Below are 23,446 nucleotides of genomic sequence, written 5' to 3'. Positions count from 1 at the left end.
AGGGAGAGAGGTCCTGCTCCACTCACCATTTGCTCCACAATTGCAGACAGACCTTCACTACAGGATTTAGTATTGGCTAACACCATCACCTTTGTCTCACACTATATGATCAAGCAATAGTGAATAGGCATGGAGTAGGTGGATTGTACCCATAATTTGCAGATGTGATGTCATAATGATACGAAGGATTTCTGCCGGAGGGTCCTGATAATTTGTTGCACCATGCCATCAATATAATATGATACCGCATTTTCAAAACAGCCTTGTTAGCCCAAAAACCTGGCCATAATGAAAGTGTCCAACTGGTTTGAATTCCCATGACACTTGTAATTATGGTACGGGGGGAGTAATTAGAGTGCATATTGATCAAAAGCTCCCCTTGTTTAAATCTTGCACCGCAATTTGCTTGTTTATTGGCTTCAAAATTGTTGTTTCTAAGGACATGGAAGATGGGATAGTCTTCTAATTGGGATAATAAACTAAATATTCTTTGAAGAAGAATGGTGAGTCTGGTGTCTCCAGGACTGGAACCAAACTTCAGATGATAAATTAAAATATAGGAATGACCTACAACAAGTATTGGGCATACATTTAGTGAGGAGGCTTGAAGGAGACCTTGATACAAACCATAGGCATCTACTTGGTCATTAGAGGCTGCTCCAAGTCCCCATGGACAAGAAATTTCTAATTTTGCTCCGAGGCAATAGATTACCGCATTCCTGTTACCCCTAGGTAAAGAGAGAAGTTGATTGTTTCCTGTTATACAATATACTAAACTGAAACTGTAAAATTTGTAGAAACTAAATGTAGACTAGCAATGTTCATCATTCATTAAAGACAAATAACACATGAATAGTCTAAGTGAGTATAAGTTTAATATACTAACCAATTCTATAATTTATTTATTTAGACACTTGAATAGAGGGGTTACTATGTTAATTTACTTGCTGTCTTGCTAAGTAACCGGATTCGTTCTATAGGGCCCGCGAATCCGAATCCGTCGTGTCCGACATGATTCTCTCGAAATTCGTGTCCAAAAAACATGACACGTCGAATCCCCCCAGCATGTCACGATTTTGGAAATCGTGTCCTGTTTTCTAGCGTGTCATGATTTTGGAAATCGTGTCCTGTTTTCTAGGACTCGTTAGGTGGCAAAAGTGACCTGCGCGGGTATGAAAACGCCGCATTTGGTCATTACAGCCACGCATATTTTCATTTGGCAAGCGTTTTGGCAACTTAATGATCAAGTCTAGGCCCTAGTATTGATATGCTATTCATGGTAATGTTAAATTCTTAAAGTAAAAGTGACATTCTCCTTAATCTTCATTTTCATCCTTTTACTTAAATTAAGGAGAATGTCACTTTTACTTAAATTTTTAACATTACCATGAAATGACTCAGGATGTTTGAGAGTGGTTCCAGCTTCATTGGATTTCATATGGAGAAAGTAACATTTTAGATTTCATTCAAAATCCAGCAGACTTATCAGTTTTTCAGGATTTTAGGATTGCAATATTTCCGTTGAATTTTATCATGTATTAGGGTATGGAACTCGTATTTAATCAAGAGCACCAAACCAGGAGCTTCTAAAAATGTTGTTCCCGCTCTCGTTTTCGCTCCTGCTCCCCACTTTCGCTCCCGCTCCCAAGTAACACTATTCCTGATGATATGGGTCTGGACATCAGTGTTGAGTTGGCATTGGCCAACATGGATCTCAATTATCCAGTGCTAGAGCCTGTTAGATTTGATGACTTAGAGGGGTCATCCTCCACACCAGCAGATGCAGAGGTGACTATGGATACAGGGGAGGAGGAGGATGCAGAGGAGAGCAGTGGGGACCGTGATGATGAGGACATTGATGCTGATTGATGCCTTGAGGCTTGTATACCTGTAGTTGTTTTATATTTTCTATTTCTATTTGCCATTGGCATTGCACCAGCACTACCTATGTAACACATTTTGATTTGATGACTTAATGAGAAAACTATAGTTATCAGTGTGTTTATCTTACTATCTTGTAGTTGTAAGTTGTCTTTCAGTTATGAATTATGAAACATGATTTATGTGACCAGTACCACTGACATGTATTTGAATTTTGTATGTACTATGCATGCTAATAGCTATAGATGAAGATCTATGTTTGAAATCAATAAATTTGTATCATTAATTAAAATTTGTATAAGAAATATCTAATTTTTAATATATATATATATATATATATATATATTTTTTAATAAAATAATATATAACGAATCCTATGTGTCTTGTTCCGGGGGGTCAACGTGTCCGAATCCGACACCACGAATCCCGAATCCTACGAATCCTGAATCTCCGTGTCAGGTGACTTAGCTGTCTTGTGACTGCAGATTGGAAAATCTGTAGAAAACTGCAAAAAAAAGCAGCAATAACCCCTTAAAAATGCCACCCAATAGTGCCCAAGCACTCTAGACTGAATATCTAAGGGTGGGGAAATTAGAAGATTGGATGTAGATGATTTAAATCACTCCTAAACCCCAAACCTACAACATAAATAAATTTCTAGCAAGCTAGAAATTCAGTTGCAGAGGTCTTGGGGTCAAATCAAACCCCACTGGATGAAAACCCAGAAATAATTTCCATCTAAAATATAAAACATATTAACTAGGAAAATCAAATGGGAACTAATTACAAAGTTATCATGACAGAACTTACATGAAACGAGCCTTGTACCTTGAATTTTCCACAAAATCTGAATATGATATTGCTGTAATTTACTGCAGATCTGCAAGACGTAACTCAATATACCTGTGAAGGTAATGTGTATGAAAAAGCAAATCAAAGTATATTGATCCCTTGGTTTGGATCTAATTTTATAGCTCAAAATCCCAAGGGTTACTAGCTAAATTATGATAAAACTTTAAAAGCAAGCTAGTAAAATAAACTATTTTTTTTTTTTGGATTTTAAAATAAACTTTAGTTGTTGGGAAATGGCTTACCTTGGTCACAACTTTACCTTTAAGATGGTTGGGTTGTGAATCACATTCACCTTTAAGTTGGTCATGTACTTTGTACAGTGAAGTGGCTTGGACTCGAAGAGAGTGTGTCATCCCTACCTATGTCTAAGATCTTTCACAACGTTTTGGATCCAACTAGGAATGACCTCTAGTGAGACATCTCCAATATTTGGGTCGACTATGTGGTAAGAGAGATCTTCACTCATTTGAAGCTATCCCTTATAAGGATTGGTTCAACCTTCAGTTTTAACTCGCTTTAACCTACAATAAGAGGAATGAAGATGACTAAACCTTGTCCATCTCTTCATGTGGCTGTTTGGCCCCTCAATGGATTGTCCCTACAATGCTTGTGTAATCCTTACTAGTTGTTTGTTATCTTATGAACCCCTCTACAACATGTACCAAGAAAAAATGAAATTAGAAAAACTAACCCAGACAATAGAGACAAAGTGCTTGCAAAATAAAGGTTCTATTATGACATGTATTGATCTCACAATTCAACAACTTAAAAGAGAATAGAGGATAGTCTTTTATAATTTACTTTGTAACGGTTAGATAAAGGCTAGTTTAATCTCTCTCTTTAAAAATAATATTTTACCTGTCATCCACATGTTGGAGACTAAGTAAATTACATCAAAATAAATTTTCAATACATGAATTTGTCCATTAGGAATTCAACTTGGCTCAAATGTCCCTTGGGAGTCCAACGTTCCACTTGCGTTGACCCTATAAAGACAAAAGGTAGGAATAGTAGTCAAAAGATGCTTAATGTTCCACTTGGATGACCCAATGACTAGCTTGCTTAACTCAACTTGCTTGCTTGGAGTGATTTTGGTCCATGAAGAAATCGACCTGTTCTTGGTAGTTCCATTTGGTTCTTTGGAGGAGAATTTGACTTTGCAATGATTACTTTCTTGTCCACTTGAGATGTAATGGCTTGCCTGACCCTCAAACGGTTAGATGACCCCTAACATTCCTCCTTGTTTGACTTTAACGACTAGTTAGAGGGTTGGTATGTTGGCTAGATCTTCAACAAACTTGAGAATTTGAGGATTCCGTCACCTAGGTTTTTTTTGGCTAATTTTTTACATAACTTTTGGCGTCAAGTTTTCCCCTTCATGCTAGGTGTCTTGACCCCACATGGCATCTAGTGAAGGCATCATTATGTAACAAATGAAGATCTCCAACGCCTTAAGGAAAATGAAAAATCTGCCACTTGGGGTTTGTCTGACAAATTGTGTAGACTACTTTGACGTGTTGTATGTCAAATTCCATCAAAATCTGCACTTGTAATGCCATCTAGAAACCCACCAACTACTAGACCACCTTCGACTACCATTTTCTTGATGATGCCTTAACATTTTGGATAAATTTCAACATGGCATGTCATCTAGACATTTTATTGAGCATTTTGAGACTAAGTTGACCTTTTGGCTTCTAGCACCACATGCATTGGGAAACATGTACTACCTCAAGAAGTGTGAACATGTTGAAAAATTGTGATTCTGGCATGTTGAAAATTGTTTGATGAATATATCATGGCCAAAAAATTCATACAAAATCAATGACACAACCATGTGGGAATAACATAAGTGCACATGGGACATGGGCTAGACTAGCCCTACAATGTGTGATCACCCCTACGAAATTGATGTCTCCACTAAACCATGAGTCCTAGCGAGGACCATCCAAATCCCCTTGATCCTATACAAGGTAAAAAGGACTAGGCACTGAGCCCCAAGGGACTGGCCATGGCCAACCATAACAATCCTAGGACACCATATAGGGCCTCCACATGAGTTACAAGGCTTTTGACTAACATTTTTTGTTCTTGCAACAGTGCTGCGAAAATGAAAAGGTACATATGTATCCCTGCTGAAATGAGGGGTAATAAGCCCCAGTGTTCGCAACCATTCTACTCCAAGAGTGACATCACATCCTCTTATTTCAATAGAAAACCTATTGGATTTGAGCAACTAGTCCCCCATTTGGGTTTCATATTCTCACATTTACCACCACATTTCTGCATGCCTATATTAGATATTATAATAGAAATGTGCCCCACATGGACATAACATTGGGTTTCAACTTTCTTTTACTGCACATTGATGAATAAAATTATGGGTGTTGCCATTGTTGATTATGATAATTACCTTTTGGTGCTATATGGGCATAAATTTAGGGTTCCTCACAAAGAGGCTCTTTGGTGTTTTCTTCATGAGAAAGATCTATATTGTTTTAGTGATATCGCTTTGTAGTTGATTCCTCTAAAATTTCCTAGGACATGTCGAAGTGGGCCATATCTATGAAAAATAATTTTTGTTGGAACCTCAAGGGCTAAAGCCTAGAAAGTAGATGGAGTGGTCATAGGCACAAGAGGGTGACACGATTGGGGATCAAAAGTGAGTCACTTGGTTTGGTCACTGACCACTACTTGTGCTTCTTGAGTTCACTAACAGGCCTTCAACCAAGTAGTGTGGTGACCTATCTAGACTTACGCTTGGATCTCCTCCTTTATACAATTGATAAAACATTCTTTGATAAAGGTATGAATCATACAATTTGTGTGGATTTCCAATTGCTTAAAGCAAGCAATAAAGTATCCAATTTTGCTCGTTTGGCACAACTTTGTTAGCCATAACAAAAAATAGTATATGTTTCAAAGCGAGCATATATGGTGTTTACAAATGGGGTTTAGGAATTGTACTCTCCATAGGCCTTCTTATGCCATTTCCATACCAATTCTCTTGATCCAAGTATAATACCCCCACCAAGAGTTTAAATAGGTCATCATCAATACCTTGGAGGGAAAATTAGTGTTCCATTTGGGTAACCCATCTTGTTGAGTTGGAACCATTGAATTTGTTTAGATCTACTTTAGGTAATCTGTGCCACATATGGTGTTGAAGTCTTGAAAGGATGGCCTTATGTAATGCCTGCTTCCTGTGGTTGATATATCGTTGGCTTGTTGTGCCAATAGATCTTGCCAAAGATTCATTCATGGTAGCATTTTGGTTGCAATCCTAGAGGATTTTGATACCACTTGTAGGGTACTTAAACAAAAAAAATAGTAAATCATGAGAAATATCAGATGAAATATAAATTATAGAAAGTAAAATAAGAGAAACAAGAGTATTGAACCTATAGAATATAAACACCTATATTGATTATCCCACAAGGGAGTAATGTTCATGGGCCTCTTTGAGGGGTCAACATCCAAATGAGCAGAGCTTCAATACAACAAAAATACTTGACAAAACATTACATAACCTTCTACGGTCTACCTCTATAAATAGTTCCTTACTAGAAAAACCCTAACCACTTGTGGTCCTATCATTAATTAGTATTGTAATCCCTCTTTTCAATAGGGGTACCCATAGTAAAATTTTTGGTGAGAAGAAAAATTTGTGGCATGGTATAACCCTTTTTCATTATTTGGTTGCATTATGATATTTGGTTTGTTTTACATTTCCCAAGGCAATTCATGTTCTTCAAGGCACTTCACATATTTCGAGGCATTGGTCACACCCCCCAAGGAAATTTTGGGGCTATTTACGGCCACTTGGACTTCTCTTGGTTGTGCCATGTGGAAGGGTATGAAAGGCTCTCATCATTGGTCCTGTTTACTATAGGCACCAACCTAAGGCCTTCATACACAAAGTACTTTTGACTTCACCTGCATGCTTCATACTTCATGCATTTTGCAACATCATCATACCCTTAGCTTTCATGCTCTAGCACCTTTCCTTACTTCATACCCTAGATATACCTTCAAACCTAGTTAGATTTAGCCTTCATGATTGAGCGAACCTCATAGTATCATTGCTCGAAATATTCCTTAGCTTTCATGCTCTAGCACCTTTCCTTACTTCATACCCTAGATATAGCTTCAAACCTAGTCAAATTTAGCCTTCATGATTGAGCGAACCTCATAGTATCATTCCTCGAAATATAATGCCAGACCAGTGCACTTCACAATATCACAACCCCAAGACAACATGTTGAAATTTCTAAGTTTGACACGTTAGAAACCCTTCATGTACTTTACTGATTTATTCCTACCTACTTGTTCTGTTTATTAACAAGTTATTTACCATGTAAATACTGGAAATAAATACAAGTACATGCTCAACACATTACAGATCATCAACTGAAGGAAATAGAAACAAGCACACAAGTGACACTGTTGTTTATGGACTAATGTCCTTGGAAAAACCCAATGCGGGAAAACCGGGGAAGCTATCTGAGGGTTTGATTTATTAAGCAATTTCAGAATACAATTTGGGTGCCAAATCCGGCTCACCCAACAAAGAAAAATCTCGGCAGTAGTACCTATCTACTAAGAAGCAGATATTTCGGCTGAAACCCCGGATAAACAGTCCGATAGTTCCACAACTCCAATCTGCCCCACGAAACCCCAACATTAGCCTCTAAGGACTGCGTCAACCTCTCTCTGGCCCAACATTAGCCCAACGTCACTCTAGCTTGGCCTGCATAAGGCTCTGGAGGCACTGTGTCAACCCTCTGGCCCTCTGCGTCACCCACTTTGGCCCTCTGAGGCACTACGCAGATCTTGGCTGGCTCTGCGTGAACCCCGGCTGGCTCTGCGTGAACCCCGACTGGCTCTGCATCTCTCTCTCCGGCTATTGCGCTAATCCTCCAGGTGCTATCTCTGCCTCTCTACTTTTGTATTCACTGCCCCTCAGCTGCAACTTTGATCACTCTCTCAACTTTCTCAGCAAACCCAGCCCTAGAAAGTCGAAATCTTGATCTCTTGATGTGTTCTCCAAGTGACCCTCAAGCCTCCTCTTATACTTTTATCGTTGACAAATCAACGACCGATATTAAGTCCCTAATCAACGGCTAAGATTAGATCTGGCTTGATCCATGACTTTTGGACCATTCTAACATAGTTTTATATTAATTCACATTAATATTTTAATTTCCCTAAGTTTAGACTTAGGGATTCCATTAAAAATATTAATTATTTTAATATCTCCCAAACTGTCTAGAATTTGCCCAAACCCTTTTTGGGCATTGGAGATCTCATGTGTCTTAGCCTCTCCACCAATTTTCGTGGCTAGAGCACATCCAATGCTACCCCAAATCAACACTCCCTCTTAGCGAGGATTGTGCTCTAGCAATACTCCTCACTGAGTATCACCCTGATCATTTGGCATCGGTCCCTGTGCTGATGCTAGGCCTGTTGCCCATCATCTGCACTGCTGCATCCTATACTGCTACCCATGGCCCTGCCACTGCCACTGCTGCATCCGTATTGCAACTCCCTCTGCATCCGTGTTGCTGCCCATGGCCCTGCCACTGCCACTGCTGCATTTGCACTGCAACCCCTCTCATCATGCTGCATCATTCTGCCCATAGCACTACCACTGTTAACTGCTGCATTGCAACTCAGTTTCTGAGAAGTAAGTAACTGATCTCCCAACTCTGACATCTTCGTCAGGCTAGAAACACTCCTGATGTTGAAGCTCCCTCTGTCACTGACAAGTGCTCCCTCTCTGACCTCTGCGCTGTTGTAACAACTCTAGCATCTCACATTGTTGCACACCTCTCTTTGCCATCCTGCAATGGCGCAACACTCCCGTACCTCTCGCACTATTGCAGCCTGCTAGCCTCGCGTTGTCCTGGGAATCATGTACTGTAGCTCCCTGTGTCGCTACATCTACATCTGTCTCTACTGACATCGCCAATACTGCTACTCCTCTTCGGGGCTTCCGTAGCAAGGTCTAATCCAAGAGGCTGGGTACCTCGAGGATCCTGCCCCTCATCGCCTGTAGTCCTCCTGACTACAGCTCGATGTCTCCCCACTTCTTTTGAAGTGGCACATGAGCACTCATGGCACAATCGTCGTCTGTCCCCACTTCCTTCTCTGCCCTTGCTGGCGCTACCTTGGTCTCGGAGGCCTCTCCCTTACTCGTCTTCCATGGACACTAGGTCGCATAATGACCCAGCTCCCCACAGTGGAAGCATTTGACCTTGGAGAGGTCCTTCTTCTTTCGTTTCTCCTGCTTTCCCTCAGATGCTAGGGCAACATCCTCCTCCTCCTCCTCCTTGATTCTTATCCCCTTGCCGCTGCTTTCTGCCTTGCTGAACCTTTTGATCTCTTATTGGTTAAGAGTAGCCCACATTTCCTCCCAATCTGGAAGGGTCACCCTGCCTAGTATGCTCTGGACAAACACCTCCCAGTCTTTTGAGATTGCGTTCAGGGCTGTTCTCACCAGGAATTCTGGATCTGGTGTTGCCCCTATGGAAGTCAGTTGATCCCGGATCTCCTTCAATCGACCGAGGAATGGGTTGATCTGTTCTCCCTTTTGCATCTGGTATGATCACAGTTGATTTTCTAGTAGCATCTTCCTTTGCACAAAAGTATGCTGATACAAGTTGGTCAGGGCCTCCCACATCTCCTGTGTCGTGTTCTTCTCAGCGATATGTGGTACTATATGATCCTTGACCCTGTTAAGGATGATACTCTTAGCCCTCGCCATTGAATCCTCGTACCTATCGTTATCAGCCGGGTCAACTGGGATAACTATTGTCCTCAAGGAGAAGTGCTTGACACGATTTTTGTCTAGTACAGATAAGATTCTGGCCTTCTAGACTATGAAGTTTGAGGCTCCGTCCAGTCTATCCTGGTCTCTTACTCCGTGTAGTGCCATTTCGCTGCTCCTTTACTTCCCTCCTGGAAGTTCTCGGTATGAATCCTCTGAGCCTCAATTTCCCTCCTGGAAACCCTTCTACCAATGTTGAGATGCCCCTCTACAATTGTTTGTGCAACTGCAACACTGATTTGGATTCCTTGGCTAGAAATCCACCTTAGCAGCAACTCCCTCTACCTTGGCCTTGCCCTGTTAGGTATTGTTCTGAGTACAGTACCCCACCAACTCCACTCTGCAACTTACCCACAGCCTTCTAAACCCCGACAAACTGAAGGTTAGAGCTCCTAGGCTCTGTGCAATCCCAGCACCGGCAAATCAACCTCCTCAGCCAACTGCGTCAGCCCTCCTGGCCTCTGTGTGGCTTTGTGTGAGCCTGCCTTTGCCTCCCTCAGCCTCTGCGCTGCCTCTCCCTGGCTTAATCTTGATGATGTAGGCACTGCGTGACCCCTTCCTTGCTGCTACTCTGCTAGGAACAACTTCTGTCACTCGGGACAACTGTTTTCTGCTACTGCTGCTTTGTTCCGCTGGTGTCCTTAGTTCTCCTGTGATCTGCAACCACGCTCTGATACCATGTTGGAATTTCTGAGTTTGCCACGTTAGAAACCCCTTCATGTACTTTATTGATTTATTCCTACCTACTTGTTCTTTTAATTAACAAGTTATTTACCATGTAAATACTGGAAATAAATACAAGTACATGCTTAACACATTACAGTTCATTAACTGAATGAAATAGAAACAAGCACACAAGTGACGCCGTTGTTTTTGGACTAATGTCCCCGGAAAAACCCAATGCGGGAAAACTAGTGCAGCTATCTGAGGGTTTGATTTATTAAGCAGTTTCAAAAGACAATCTAGGTGCCAAATCCGGCTCACCCAACAGAGAAAAATCTCGGCAGTAGTACCTCTGTACTCGGAAGCAGATATTCTGGCTATAACCCCGGATAAACACTTCGGTAGCTCCACAGCTCCAATCTGCCCCACGAAACCCTAACGTCAGCCTCTCTCTAGCCCAGTGTTAGCCCAACATCACTCTGGCTTGGCCTGCGTCTGCCTCTGGAGGCACTGCATCAACCCTCTAGCTCTTTGTGTCACCCACACTGGCCCTTTGAGGCACTGCACAGCTCTTGGATGCCTCTGCATGAGCCCCAACTGGCTCTGCGTGAACCCTTGGCTGCTTCTGCACCCCTCTCTCCGGCTACTGCGCTGATCCTCTCGGTGCTATCTCTGCCTCTCTGCTTCTGTATTCACTGCCCCTTAATTGCAACTCTGATCACTCTCTCAAACTTTTCAACAAATCCAACCCCAAAAAGTCGAAATCTTGATCTCTTGGTGTGTTCTCCAAGTGACCTTGAAGCCTCCTCTTATACTTTTCTCGTTGACAAATCAACGGCTGAGATTAAGTCCCTAATCAATGGATAAGATTAGATTTGGCTTGATCCATGACTTTTGGACCATTCTAACACAGTTTTATATTAATTCACATTAATACTTTAATTTCCCTAAGTTTAGACTTAGGGACTCCATTAAAAATATTAATTATTTTAATATCTCCCAAACTGTCTAGAATCTGCCCAAACTCTTTCTGGGTATTGGAGATCTCATGTGCCTTAGCCTCTCCAGCAATTTTTGTGACTAGAGCACATCCGATGCTACCCCAAATCAACACAACACACTTCACAACATCATAGACCTAGTCCTTCATAGTTTACCCTTAACACTCCAAGAAAACTCGTTAGACTCCTCTTTCTGCTTGCACACGTTTAAACCCCAAGAATGCTACTTAGCTCCTCTTGTGCACCTTAGATCTCTTTTGCGCACTTGTATTTGATCTTCTTGATTGGATACATTTAAAATGCACTGATCTATCCTTTATTTATAGTGTTTATGTGTTAACTTATGGCGCTAACTTGTAAAAATTGGCTGATCTGACCTATACTTTCTGGGTGGGCTGACTTGACAATTCTTTTCATATTTCCTCATTCCTATGGAGTTAGAGGGAGTGCCATATACTATTGGAAAGGTATCAGAATAAGTTTTTCAACCATATATCCTATGCTCCCATTTGAGCTAGGTATTTAGAGTAAAAAGTCCTTCAAAGATAGGGTATCCAATTTGGGCATTAAAAGTCCAAAAACAATATCTCCAACAATCTCCATCTTGCAATTTTTATCTTGGACATCTGTAGTTTCCCTTTGTATTTGAGATCAATGACCACAATATTTCCAACGCTCATTGGCTGAGAGATTACTCATCCTTAGGTACTGGTCTCTCCCCTACAATCATTATTCTAGATAACCAACCTATGGAGGGTCATTCTTCTTGATATCCTCTCATCCTTATTATTCCCTTGACTCTATTGCCTTGCATATTGGCACTGAACTTCTCATGCTCCATCACCATTATTTCCTTTTGTCTTAAAACCCAACTTGATCATTGGGGTTACTTGTGATATCACCCTGCTCCTTATTACTTATGCGCTAGTGATTTTAAGGGAGTCACCTTGGAGGAGAGCTGACATAAAGAGGAAAGGTAGGTTGCTAAGGTGACAGTGGGTGATTTATCAAGGTTCCATCTGGATTGTATAGTGTGGGTTGGAGCTTTTACCATTCTAATGTACAATTTGAGGGGTAACATATCTAATCTTGCCACTTGATTCCTCTTGACTCCATAGCTCTAATTGGATATTGACACTGATCTTCATATTCCTCCATAACTTGTTTCAAAGAACCCTATAAACTCCAAAAAACTGTTTTACTAAGGCTATTGTCAACATCACCTTGTGCTTATTTGATCAAGCCTTGGTGGTCCTAGTAGGGAACCCCCTCTTGAGTCAGAGGAAAGCCATCGTAAAGTGAGAGGACAGGTTGCTGAGGTGATAGTGGGTGACCTTTCCTAAAAGGTTCCTGTTGGATGGCCCCTTTTTCCTTCTTCCTGTGCTTCTTTAGCCACAAAAGTCATTGGAAAAATTCCCATTCTCTGGCTGTTAGGCGATTAGTCCCAATTGCCTATTAACATATTATTCATCAGTCTATGAAATACTGCAAATATTTATCCTTAATTCTGTATCAGATCTGAAGGATATTCAGAAAAAAGGAAGTGCTTAAATTTTCAAAGGATATCAGTGAAATAATGGGAAAATTAAATTTGGAAGTTTGTCGTTATGACTTCATAGCTATTTAGTATGGTTCAATTTTAAATATTTTGGAGATCCTTGATATTACTTGATTACAGAAACTGCATTACTAATAGACACTCTTCACCGTTCTTTCCATGATCAAAAACATTTATGTCCACTGTAGTATGTATAACAATTTCCTTGTTTATTGCTAAAAATTGCAGCAGAAACAACGGGAAGTTGGTTAAAGTTTAAACTCTGAAAATGGTGTTCGTCATGAAGGGAATTCAGGGACAAGCAAATATCATATCAGACATTCTCAAGGATACCTGTGCAGATTCTTGTGTTGGATCTCTGGCTTGGACCAATCAGAAAGTATCCACTGTTAGATTGAGAAAATCGAGCTTATGGGGAACACTAGAGCCATTGAAAGCAAACTGTATGCATTTAAAAGGAAGGAAATACTCTGGCTTGGCTGTAATGCCTGGTGTTTGTCGTTGCCAAGCAGTCGCAACTCCTAATACAAAGACCAAACAGGTAAATTCTGTGAACTGGACATATTAAGCTTTTGGAAGATAGGTCATGATTGGACTTGGAATCATCAGTGTCATTTTGGTGGGATTTTTTGAATAAACTGAATGTTCTTCCTATGGTTCTGTCAACCTACAGAGGGTATTCACATTTGGGAAGAATCGGAGTGAGGGTAACAAGAATATGAAGTCCTTGGTGAGTTTTGTTCATTCTGCCCATGTTTTTTTATGGAAACAATGTCTATAGTAACTTATAGTTCTCTTTTCACTAAGTTACTGTGTTACGATGGGTGTATCTATGCTGTCAAAATCACATTACACTTAAACCACATTACACTTAATACAAGCTGACTAAACCACACATCCCTAGGCTGAAAAACTCTCATTTTTATCTTTAATTTTTAATTTTTTAAACAAACTTGGTGTGATCATGGCTTCTCCAATCCAATAGCAATTGATCCTTGTCATATGGTAATTATTCTCATTATTCCTCGAACACTTGTGATCCCAAATGAAACCTATTAATTTTCCTATATGGGCTACATCATTTATGTTTTAATATTATGGATAGAAATTGTTGAGTTTTAAATGATTTGGTATCATTTAATTTTGATTTTGAGCTGGCCAAGCTCAGAGCTTGAAGGTCACTCCATACAAGGAAACCACATTCTCACCATGGTTTGGAAGGATCACACTGCCTGTTTCTGCTTTTGAAGTTATGGTAATCACAATTTGTATGTTCACAATTTTTGATCCAAATAAAACAGGACACTCACCACACCACATGCCCTTAAAACCTCACAAACCTCTGCTTTCTTGCTCACAAACCTCTGCTTGCTTTGAAAGAAAGGCTGGTTACTGTATACGTATATTAATGATATTTACATTTTGAAAGTTAAAATTGATTAGATATTACATTTAGATTGTAGAATTAAATTCCTTGCCTATGTTCTTCTGACAGTTGGGAGGAAAAGGTGCAAATCTGGCAGAAATGGCCAGCATTGGCCTTTCTGTACCTCCAGGCCTCACAATCTCAACAGAGGCATGCCAAGAATATCTAGAGACTGGAAATAAGCTTCCAGAAGGTCTATGGGAAGAGGTATTAGAGGGTCTCAAGACAGTGGAAAATGATATGAATGCTACTCTTGGTGATCCATTTAAGTCTCTACTGCTGTCTGTCCGGTCTGGAGCTGCGGTAAAGGAGCATTTCTATTTTTTGAATCTTGTTGTTGGAGTTCATAGGATAAACAGGAAATTTTTCCTTTTCCAGAACGATGTGATTTAGAGGTAGATAGATAAGAACTTCATGAGTAAAGAGGTAGTTTTATTTGTAGGCTATCCTCCTTTGTCATTGCAAATATGTTGTGTCCTTTTGTGTATAGATTTCAATGCCTGGTATGATGGATACTGTGTTGAACTTGGGCCTTAATGATGAAGTTGTCATTGGTTTGGCTGCCAAAAGTGGGGAACGCTTTGCTTATGATTCATATAGGCGTTTTTTAGACATGTTTGGTGGTGTGGTAAGTTGTGCCTTATTAAGACTTTTCAATTTTTTCCCAGAAAAGAGTAACTTGCAATTAATTATAAGCAGCACATGGCCCTGTTTTCTTTCTTATTGAAGAAATTTCCTCTATGAAGGTTATGGGCATCTCACATTCCTTGTTTGAGCAAGAACTTCAAAGTTTAAAGGCTGCAAAGGGAGTGACACTTGATACAGACTTAACTGCCGATGATCTGAAACAGCTGGTAGTTAAGTATAAGGACGTTTACGTACAGGCCACGGGTAAACAATTTCCTGCAGGTATAGTGAAAAACTGAAGTTCTTCCTTGGTTGTCATGAAGTGGGGTGAAGTTGTTTTCCCATACATGAAAATATTTTGGGAGAGCTATAAATTGTAAATGATGCCGATGCAGATCCAAAGGAACAGCTATATTTGTCAGTTCTGGCTGTTTTTAATTCGTGGAATAGCTCACGTGCCATCAAGTACAGAAACATAAATCAAATAACAGGTTTAAAGGGAACTGCAGTTAACGTGCAATCCATGGTTTTTGGAAATATGGGTTCAAATTCAGGTACAGGCGTCTTATTCACCAGGAATCCCAGCACTGGTGAGAAGAAACTTTATGGGGAGTTCCTTATCAATGCTCAAGTGTGTACTATACCACTCTGCCATTTACTTCTCTAGGACTTACTGCACCCCTTCTGGTTGGCATCTAAATCTATTTATAAAATGTTTCATTCCTTCTGGTTTTCTGGCTATCCTTTTGCTTAATTTATATTTATCTACAATGGATTAGGGAGAGGATGTGGTTGCTGGCATTCGTACACCAGAGGATTTGGACACAATGAGGCAGTGCATGCCAGAAGCCTACAATGAGCTTGTGGAGAATTGCAAGATCCTAGAAAAACACTACAAGGATATGATGGTAAGTGCTAGTTTTTCTTTTGGGAAGATCTAACAGTGGCAATACCGGCATAAAAAATAAAGCATAACAAACTTCCCAGATCTCCTTGCAAATCAGTTTTGCATTGTCTAGACAAATGCTTACATTTGTTCCTTTAATGACGAGAAAGGACATATGATGAGACCAGAAATTGTCTCTTCTGATTGCTTGAATTCAAAATTATGTTCTCAAGAAATTGGAAGTGTTGACTGAACCTATTTTTCTTTATTATATTCGAAGGGCACATTATCTTGTAATTTAGCAAAAACACGGACATAAAGTATACTGCAAAAGACTAGTAAGCAAGGATTAGTAATACAGATACGATCAAGAAATGGAATAGTGATAACTGTTAGGAAAATTCATTTTCTTGTCTTGTTTATGTGGTTTAGATCAGCCATTAGAATTTCTTAGCTAATAATTGAGTTTCTTCTCATATTATATGGATACATCGTTTCTTTATTGTAATTTTCTCTGTTTGTATATGCCTTGAAGTTATTTAGAATGGCATCTAGAAACACAGGTTCTGACATGGTTCTGGCATCCTTGAAGGATATAGAATTTACTGTACAAGAGAACAGATTGTGGATGCTGCAATGTCGATCTGGAAAGCGCACAGGTACAGGTGCTGTCAAGATTGCCGTTGACATGGTAAAGGAAGGGCTTGTTGGCAGTCGCTCTGCAATCAAAATGGTTGAGCCAAGACACTTGGACCAGCTTCTGCATCCTCAGGTTGGTGATTTGAAAAGTATCCTTTACCTTTGGTCCATTGGGGTTAGGATGTTTATGACCATATGCTGGTATTACCTTTTGTTGAGATTCCATGTAGGTGCTGTGTTTGAAGAACTACCTTATACCTTTTGAGTTGAATGAAATGAATAGTGTGTGCCTTATCCTTACAATGATATCCACTAGCCTTATATATGTGGTTGATATTTCTCTAATCAGTTCAATGATCCATCTCGCTACAAAGATAGTGTGATTGCGACTGGTCTACCTGCTTCACCTGGAGCAGCAATTGGACAGATTGTATTCAATGCAGAAGATGCAGAAGCTTGGCATGCACAGGAAAAAGCAGTGATCCTGGTAAGCTTATATGATAGACATGTCTTTCCATTGAACTTAAAGGAGCCTAAAAATATATTATTCTTGCTAGAAACTGCATCAGCATTGATGTATTGACTACAATGTTTTGACATGCCCTCTTTAGGGGTTGAACTTTACAAACTAAAGTCACATGCAGTTGTCATGGCCACTAATAGCCCTTAGGTATAACATTGATCTCAGAGAAAGGGTACTAAGTTGTTTATTTTGGCTGAAGGTACGGAATGAGACCAGTCCAGAGGATGTAGGTGGTATGCATGCTGCCACAGGCATACTGACTTCCAGGGGAGGCATGACCTCACATGCTGCCGTTGTTGCCCGTGGGTGGGGAAAATGTTGCATTTCAGGCTGCTCTGACATACGTGTTAATGAAAATGAGAAGGTCAGATACATTCTTTTGCAACTTATATTAAAATACTCAATCTAGCCCACTTCAGTAATTTCGGCATGTTAAGTCTCTATCACCACTTAGCATATATTCACTGATATAATTTTCTGCCCTAAATTTGGATACCATTACTCTAACATTAAAATTTTGTTTGCCTACAAATCTATATGGTTGACAGTTGCAAAATTGGAATACCAAGCCTCAATCAACAATTGTGACTGCTCAGGTGAAAGGATACGTTGCTAATGATGTACCTCTATTATTTGCAGACTCTGACAGTTGGAAAGCATGTACTAAGGGAGGGTGATTGGATATCCATCAATGGAACAACTGGAGAGGTCATATTGGGTAAACAGCCTTTATCTCCTCCGGCAATCAGCGGTGATCTGGGGACATTCATGACCTGGGTCGATGAACAAAGACAACTCAAGGTAGTTCAAGTTATTACACTGATCAAATGCTCAATGATTATTTTCTATAACTAAACATTTTGTAAACTTTGTAGAGGTTATGAGAAGAATGTATCACTATAGATGAAAGATGGTTGACCTTATGTAAGTTTCCTCCTCTTAGTTCTGTATTGTGTCATGAATTTGAATTCTATGCTGATACCGGATATTGGTCATTTTAATTTCAGGTTATGGCTAATGCAGACACACCAGATGATGCTCTAACAGCAAGAAAGAATGGTGCCCAAGGCATTGGCCTTTGCAGGACAGAACACATGGTAAGATAAAACAAGAGCCACCAAAGTTTTTCTTGGTTTAACAAGAAACTATGTTTCTGGAGTTTAAATTAGGCATTCCATGCCTAATGGAATAGTCTGTCTATACAATAAACTAGATTTGCATTGGCATTCGTTGCAAAGACCATGTTTTGACAAATTAATTTGTTTTGCACAGTTCTTTGCATCAGAAAGTAGGATTAAGGCTGTCAGGGAGATGATTATGGCTGTCACGTCTGAACAACGGCAAGCAGCACTCGACAAGCTTCTACCTTATCAGCGATCTGATTTTGAAGGAATATTTCGGGCAATGGATGGTATGCTCTTCTTTTCTTGCATCTTATTTTATTGCTTGGACTCTTCTCATGTTGAAGTGATAATATTTTGTTTTAGCCCGTTTTCATCAATCATTTCACATTTACAGGCCTTCCTGTCACCATACGCCTTTTGGATCCACCTTTGCATGAGTTCCTTCCAGAGGGTGATATCAATGAAATAGTTTCTAAGTTAGCTTCAGAAACTGGTATAACTGAAGATGAAGTTTTTTCTCGCGTGGAAAAGCTTTCTGAAGTCAACCCAATGCTTGGTTTTCGTGGCTGCAGGTGTGTTGCCAGGCCTTGGTTCTCAAATGCTTGTTTGATAAATGATTAAATAGCATATATACATGGTACTCTTTATAATTTTCTACTCTTTGCAGGCTTGGAATATCATACCCAGAACTAACAGAAATGCAAGTCACTGCTATTTTTCAAGCTGCCATCACAATGATCAACCAAGGTGTGAAAGTGCTACCAGAAATCATGGTTCCTCTTATTGGAACACCCCAGGCATGAAACTTAACTTCATATGTCGATCTTGCCATCTATTTTAGTTGTTGACAAACTACATTTTATATTCGAATATGGTTACAAATAATATCCTTTGAATTCATACTTTTCATATATATATTGAAATCACCGTACTACTCATAATGCCAACAATGTCACGCATTCTAGTTAACCACCTTTTAGGATCTTTGATCAGAAATAAAATCAATGAGATAAGACGGTAATTTTTTTTGTAAATTTGGCTGTTCACTTTGTTTGTTTGTCTTGGTTTCAAGACTGGTAGTTAACTAATGTAACATCCAATATCATTTCATGAGCAGGAGCTGGGACATCAAGTGGGCATCATAAATAAGGTTGCTGAGCGCATATTTTCGGAGACAAGTGCTTGTATGAAATATAAAGTTGGAACTATGATTGAAATTCCGCGAGCAGCATTGGTTGCAGACGAAGTAAGGAAACCAAAATCACCGGACAATCAACTTTTGTGAAAATTTCCAGAAATCCTTGATCACTTTAAGTCTTTCTTCGAAATGCTATGCGTATTCTTTTGATTTCCATTCAACAACTATGTTCCTTGAAAAAATTATCAACATCCACAATTTTTTTAGTTGAAAATAGCTTTCGCATCATTTAAATTTGGTAACAGATCGCAATGTTATTCTTCATACAAAACTAAATATACGGACAAATACCAAGTCTCCGAGGATTAAAAGATATGCCATATGCCACTTTTGGAGGATTGAATGCAAATGGCCCTAATAAAATTTACAAACCGGCACACTAAAAAATAATAGTAATTGCAATTAAAGGCTCAGCACATGGAGATCGGTAATCCGATAGTTAATCTTGATCGTCGTCATCATAGGGGCGTCGGTAATAGGGGCATCGTAAAGTGTTGTGTGTGCATTAATCAAAACAAACTCTTTATGACCACCGTCGCTGGAATCTGGCAAAATAAATCTACTACATTCTGATCGCTCCAGCAGGAAGCATGTCCCTTTGAGGTCACAGATTGATTCAGAGTTCCCAGAAACCACCAGGGCAGGCAGAAACTGTGAGCGGATAGCATTTCTGGGATGGAACTACGATGCAGTGCACAATTTCGTTTTAAAATGTGCCAAAAAAATGCAACGGGAAATGATGCGTTTTGGATGAAGTCTATCCCACACCCATCTCAGGCATCACTTTCATTCTTCTCCTCCATATACCCAGATTTTCAGAATGCAATATTATCAGTGAGATATTTGTGAGAGTGACGGTGCGCCGATAAAGTGGGCCTCACCTCGACACCTTTCATGTAATCTATGCCTAGAATGACTTCTATTTATATCAAAGTCACCAGACTTGGAAACGGCAAAAAATTGGTGAAGCAAAAGAGCGAAGAGTTTGAAATAGGAAAAATTGGCAAATATAAAAAGTAAAGATATACACATATTTTGAAAAAAAAAAAAAAAAACCATTTTTGATTGATATTCAAAAAAGCCATGTCCATAAAATGACAAATGTAAATAATGTCAGTAGATGTCCAAATTTGCACAGATGAATATGGGTTTAGAATCTAGATTGTGAACCAAAAACTGGAAGCATCTGCTTATAAAAATTAAATAGGTATAGTAAAAATACTAAGTAGAGTCTCCCATGTGTTTGGCTGCTTGACTGTTAGGGCTCTCCAACTGCAGCACATCATCCTTGCAGAGTTTGGAGCTCAGCCCTTTCGGCTTGAGATGGTCTTCAGATTGGTTTCATTCTTGCATCGTGTCTAGGGCTTGGCAGACTCGATAAAGAGTAGGGACCGTTATCCTTACTTGGCATATTGCTCTTCTGAGACTATTGCCCGTTCTACTCCCTCAGGCCGAGCCAGATGTTGGTTTATAGGAGTTTCAAACCTCTTAGAGTCAGTGGGAATTCAGTTGGATCATCTCCCTCCTTTCCGATATTCCTTAGATGCTCCTGGTCACCTTTTACCTACTAGACAGGAGCTAAACAAGATCATCAGGGAGGACATCTACAGGCAGTTCGTCCAGGTCACCTAGGTCAATCCTCCAGGAGGGTTGCGCCCAAAGATGGCTTTCTACGCTGAGCACTTCTTGGAGTTGAGAGATGGGCTCATTGTTCGACCCCAGTATACGTTTCACCACTGGATGCATGCTCTTCGCATTCCTCTAGGCCAGTTCAGAGTAGGTTCTCATAGACTTCGGGTAGAGACAGACCACCAGGTGGATAGACTAGACAAACTCTGCCAGGTATGTCATTTACAGGAAGCGGAGACTAAGGTGCACTTCATCCTTGGTTGCCCTGTCTACTACGAGATCAGAGGAAGGCTTCATTGCTTGTTCAGAGATTCTCGGATCTTCGCCGACTTTTTCAAGTACCCCGATCAGAAATTTTTGGCCCTATATATGCAAGAGGCTCTTAGGTTCTGAGCGCATATTCTTTAGCCTCCCATCAGACCAGACCCCACACAAAGGATCACGACATTTTTCAGGGTACTACCTTCAAACAAGGGCACCAAGAGATCGATTGATACCAGTACGTATCCAGACTCCAGATCAATGAGGATCCGTGGAACCTCACCTTGCCACACAAGATCTCAGCAGCGGTTCCGTCTCAAATCCATTCCTGGGAGACAAACTAGGTCCTCCAACATTCAGCAGCGTGTGAACCCCCCAAGATACGATTTAGTGGACAGTCTGCACTTGCCATTGGCTCTTCATCGGGCCAATAGACTTTGTTGAGTTTCTTTAGTGTTATTCATTCAGCCTCATATGTTAGGAGAGATGGGTTTGATCCTTAGACCTATTTGCTCCTGGATCTTCTCCGCTAGGGTCAGATGTTGATTTACTTCATGCATTGTATCTTTTATAGGAGACCGTTTGGTTTTCCTGTTTTGTATATACATCAGTGTACTCAACAGTCCCTTTGACCTACTTTGTGGTCATTAGTTGGACATAAATATAATTATCTTATCTTATCTTATCTATCACTGCAGCAACTGATTTATTTCATCTACTTATTATTCTCAGTAAGTTATTTATGAAATTCCTTCAGCAAATATTAAAATAAATTCTACTGCAGTTATCACACAATTGCCCAGAGAAAAATACATGCACAAGAATCGATCACATTGACACAGTTATTTTTGGGACAATTGTCCTCGGAAAAACACAATGCGGGAAAACGGTGCAGCAGATGAGATCTTTATTAATCTTCAGCAGCAATTGCTTTTACAAGGAATGATTTTACAGAGAAACTGAAAGAAAACACCTGAGACTTTCCCTCTGAGACTATTTGACACTTTGGAGATCCTGCTCCCACTTCTGCATCACCCCTGTGTCACTCTGATTGACCCAACGTGGCTTTGAGTGGCTCTGCTTCCCTCTGCATCAATTTGCATAGGTCCTGCGTCTCTCCTTTGGACTATGTCTCTCTTTCTGCACTGTCTTCCATTGACCGTGCGTCACCTCCTCCTCGATCACTGCCTGCTGCCAAAGCCCTCCTCTTCCTCCACCCTGCAACTCCCTTTGAAATCGATCTCGTCTTCCTTGAGAATCAAATTTCCTTGAGAGACTGAGTATCCGGCGGTGTGTTTCCAAATGACCCTTAAGTCTTCTCTTATACTTTTCCTGTTGATGAATCAACGACCGAGATTAAGTCTCTAATCAATGACTAAGATTAAAACAGACTTGATCCTCGTCTCTTAGAAGCTTCTCATCCTTATCTTTATTAATACCATTAATATTTTTATTTTCTTAAGTTTAGACTTAGGAACCCATTAAAAAATATTAATTATTTTAATAACTCCTCATCTGGATGGAATTTTTCAAAACGATTTCTGGGTCTTGGTGATCTCATGTGCATTAGCCTCTCCTCCAAATTTCAAGGATAGAACACATTTGATGCTACCAAAACTAAACATCCAAGTCCTGAAGGTTAAAAAGAGGATTGTCCTCTGATTGAAGCCAAGTCGTTGTGGGATCCCGATCTACTTCTATCTCTGCGTCTTCCATGTTCAAGGCAATAGTTGAATGAAGCATGGCTAGAGGTATTGATTTCGGTCAAGCCCGGTAAATCCTTCCTTCCCGCAGATTGAACCTCTTATTGAACCGTCCCTCCAAAGCTAGATGCCATTGAAAGCTATGGCCCCAACAATATAACGTATGCAATAATATCCTAGTAGGATGAGGGATGCATTGAAATGTGAATTAAATTTTGATGTTTCAAATTTTAAATCAATCCTTCAAATTCAAATGATTAAGCCTTGGATAGACTGATTTAAGTCTCATGTTTCTCTATGTCTCACCAACTAAATGATTGTTGTAAAGCTGAATATTGTAATGGACAAAAAGAATGTCATTAATCAATTGCATTCTTGGGATGCTTTTTTCTCAAACATGCTCTAGTTGTGCTTGCAATTTGATGCACCGCAGTTCTTATTTAAGATTCTAATAGCAAATCTCTCAAGATTTGGCATATCATTGCCAAAGTTTTGCCACCAAAGTGCTAGTAAGTGGCAAGGGTTCAAGAGTCAAGATCAAAGACGATAAAAGGTTAAAAGAATCAAGATAATAAAATTTAGTAAAACATTAAACATAAACAAGCAAAATAAGGAAAATTTAAAGAATTTTGATTAAATATTCAAG

At 39.9% G+C, this 23,446-nt stretch overlaps 1 protein-coding gene across 4 annotated transcripts in view; it reads left to right on the top strand.

Annotated features, from left to right (window-relative positions):
* The window catches only part of PPDK (pyruvate orthophosphate dikinase), a 54,421-nt gene that overhangs the window by 2,580 nt on the left and 28,395 nt on the right, over nt 1-23,446 (top strand). Inside the window, exons 2-17 of one of the 4 annotated variants that reach the window (XM_089420129.1) lie at nt 13,071-13,325; nt 13,458-13,514; nt 14,280-14,513; nt 14,701-14,838; nt 14,957-15,119; nt 15,233-15,468; nt 15,617-15,745; nt 16,316-16,495; nt 16,712-16,849; nt 17,085-17,249; nt 17,525-17,686; nt 17,893-17,982; nt 18,158-18,296; nt 18,404-18,581; nt 18,677-18,806; nt 19,127-19,255. In XM_089420129.1, the coding sequence (XP_089276255.1) occupies nt 13,230-13,325; nt 13,458-13,514; nt 14,280-14,513; nt 14,701-14,838; nt 14,957-15,119; nt 15,233-15,468; nt 15,617-15,745; nt 16,316-16,495; nt 16,712-16,849; nt 17,085-17,249; nt 17,525-17,686; nt 17,893-17,982; nt 18,158-18,296; nt 18,404-18,581; nt 18,677-18,806; nt 19,127-19,255 (2,364 nt within the window). In that variant the 5' untranslated portion in view covers nt 13,071-13,229. Of the gene's footprint in view, nt 1-13,012; nt 13,326-13,457; nt 13,515-14,279; nt 14,514-14,700; nt 14,839-14,956; nt 15,120-15,232; nt 15,469-15,616; nt 15,746-16,315; nt 16,496-16,711; nt 16,850-17,084; nt 17,250-17,524; nt 17,687-17,892; nt 17,983-18,157; nt 18,297-18,403; nt 18,582-18,676; nt 18,807-19,126; nt 19,256-23,446 lie in introns of all 4 variants that reach the window. The other 3 variants (XM_089420128.1, XM_089420127.1, XM_089420130.1) reach the window with 3 other exon arrangements.

Source organism: Pinus tabuliformis, chromosome 4_1, assembly GCF_031772625.1.
Source record: "Pinus tabuliformis cultivar Carrire ecotype Pingquan chromosome 4_1, CPIR1, whole genome shotgun sequence".
NCBI lineage: Eukaryota > Viridiplantae > Streptophyta > Pinopsida > Pinales > Pinaceae > Pinus > Pinus tabuliformis.
The sequence above is the reverse complement of the archived record's forward strand: the minus strand, read 5'-3'. Positions and strand labels throughout refer to the sequence as shown.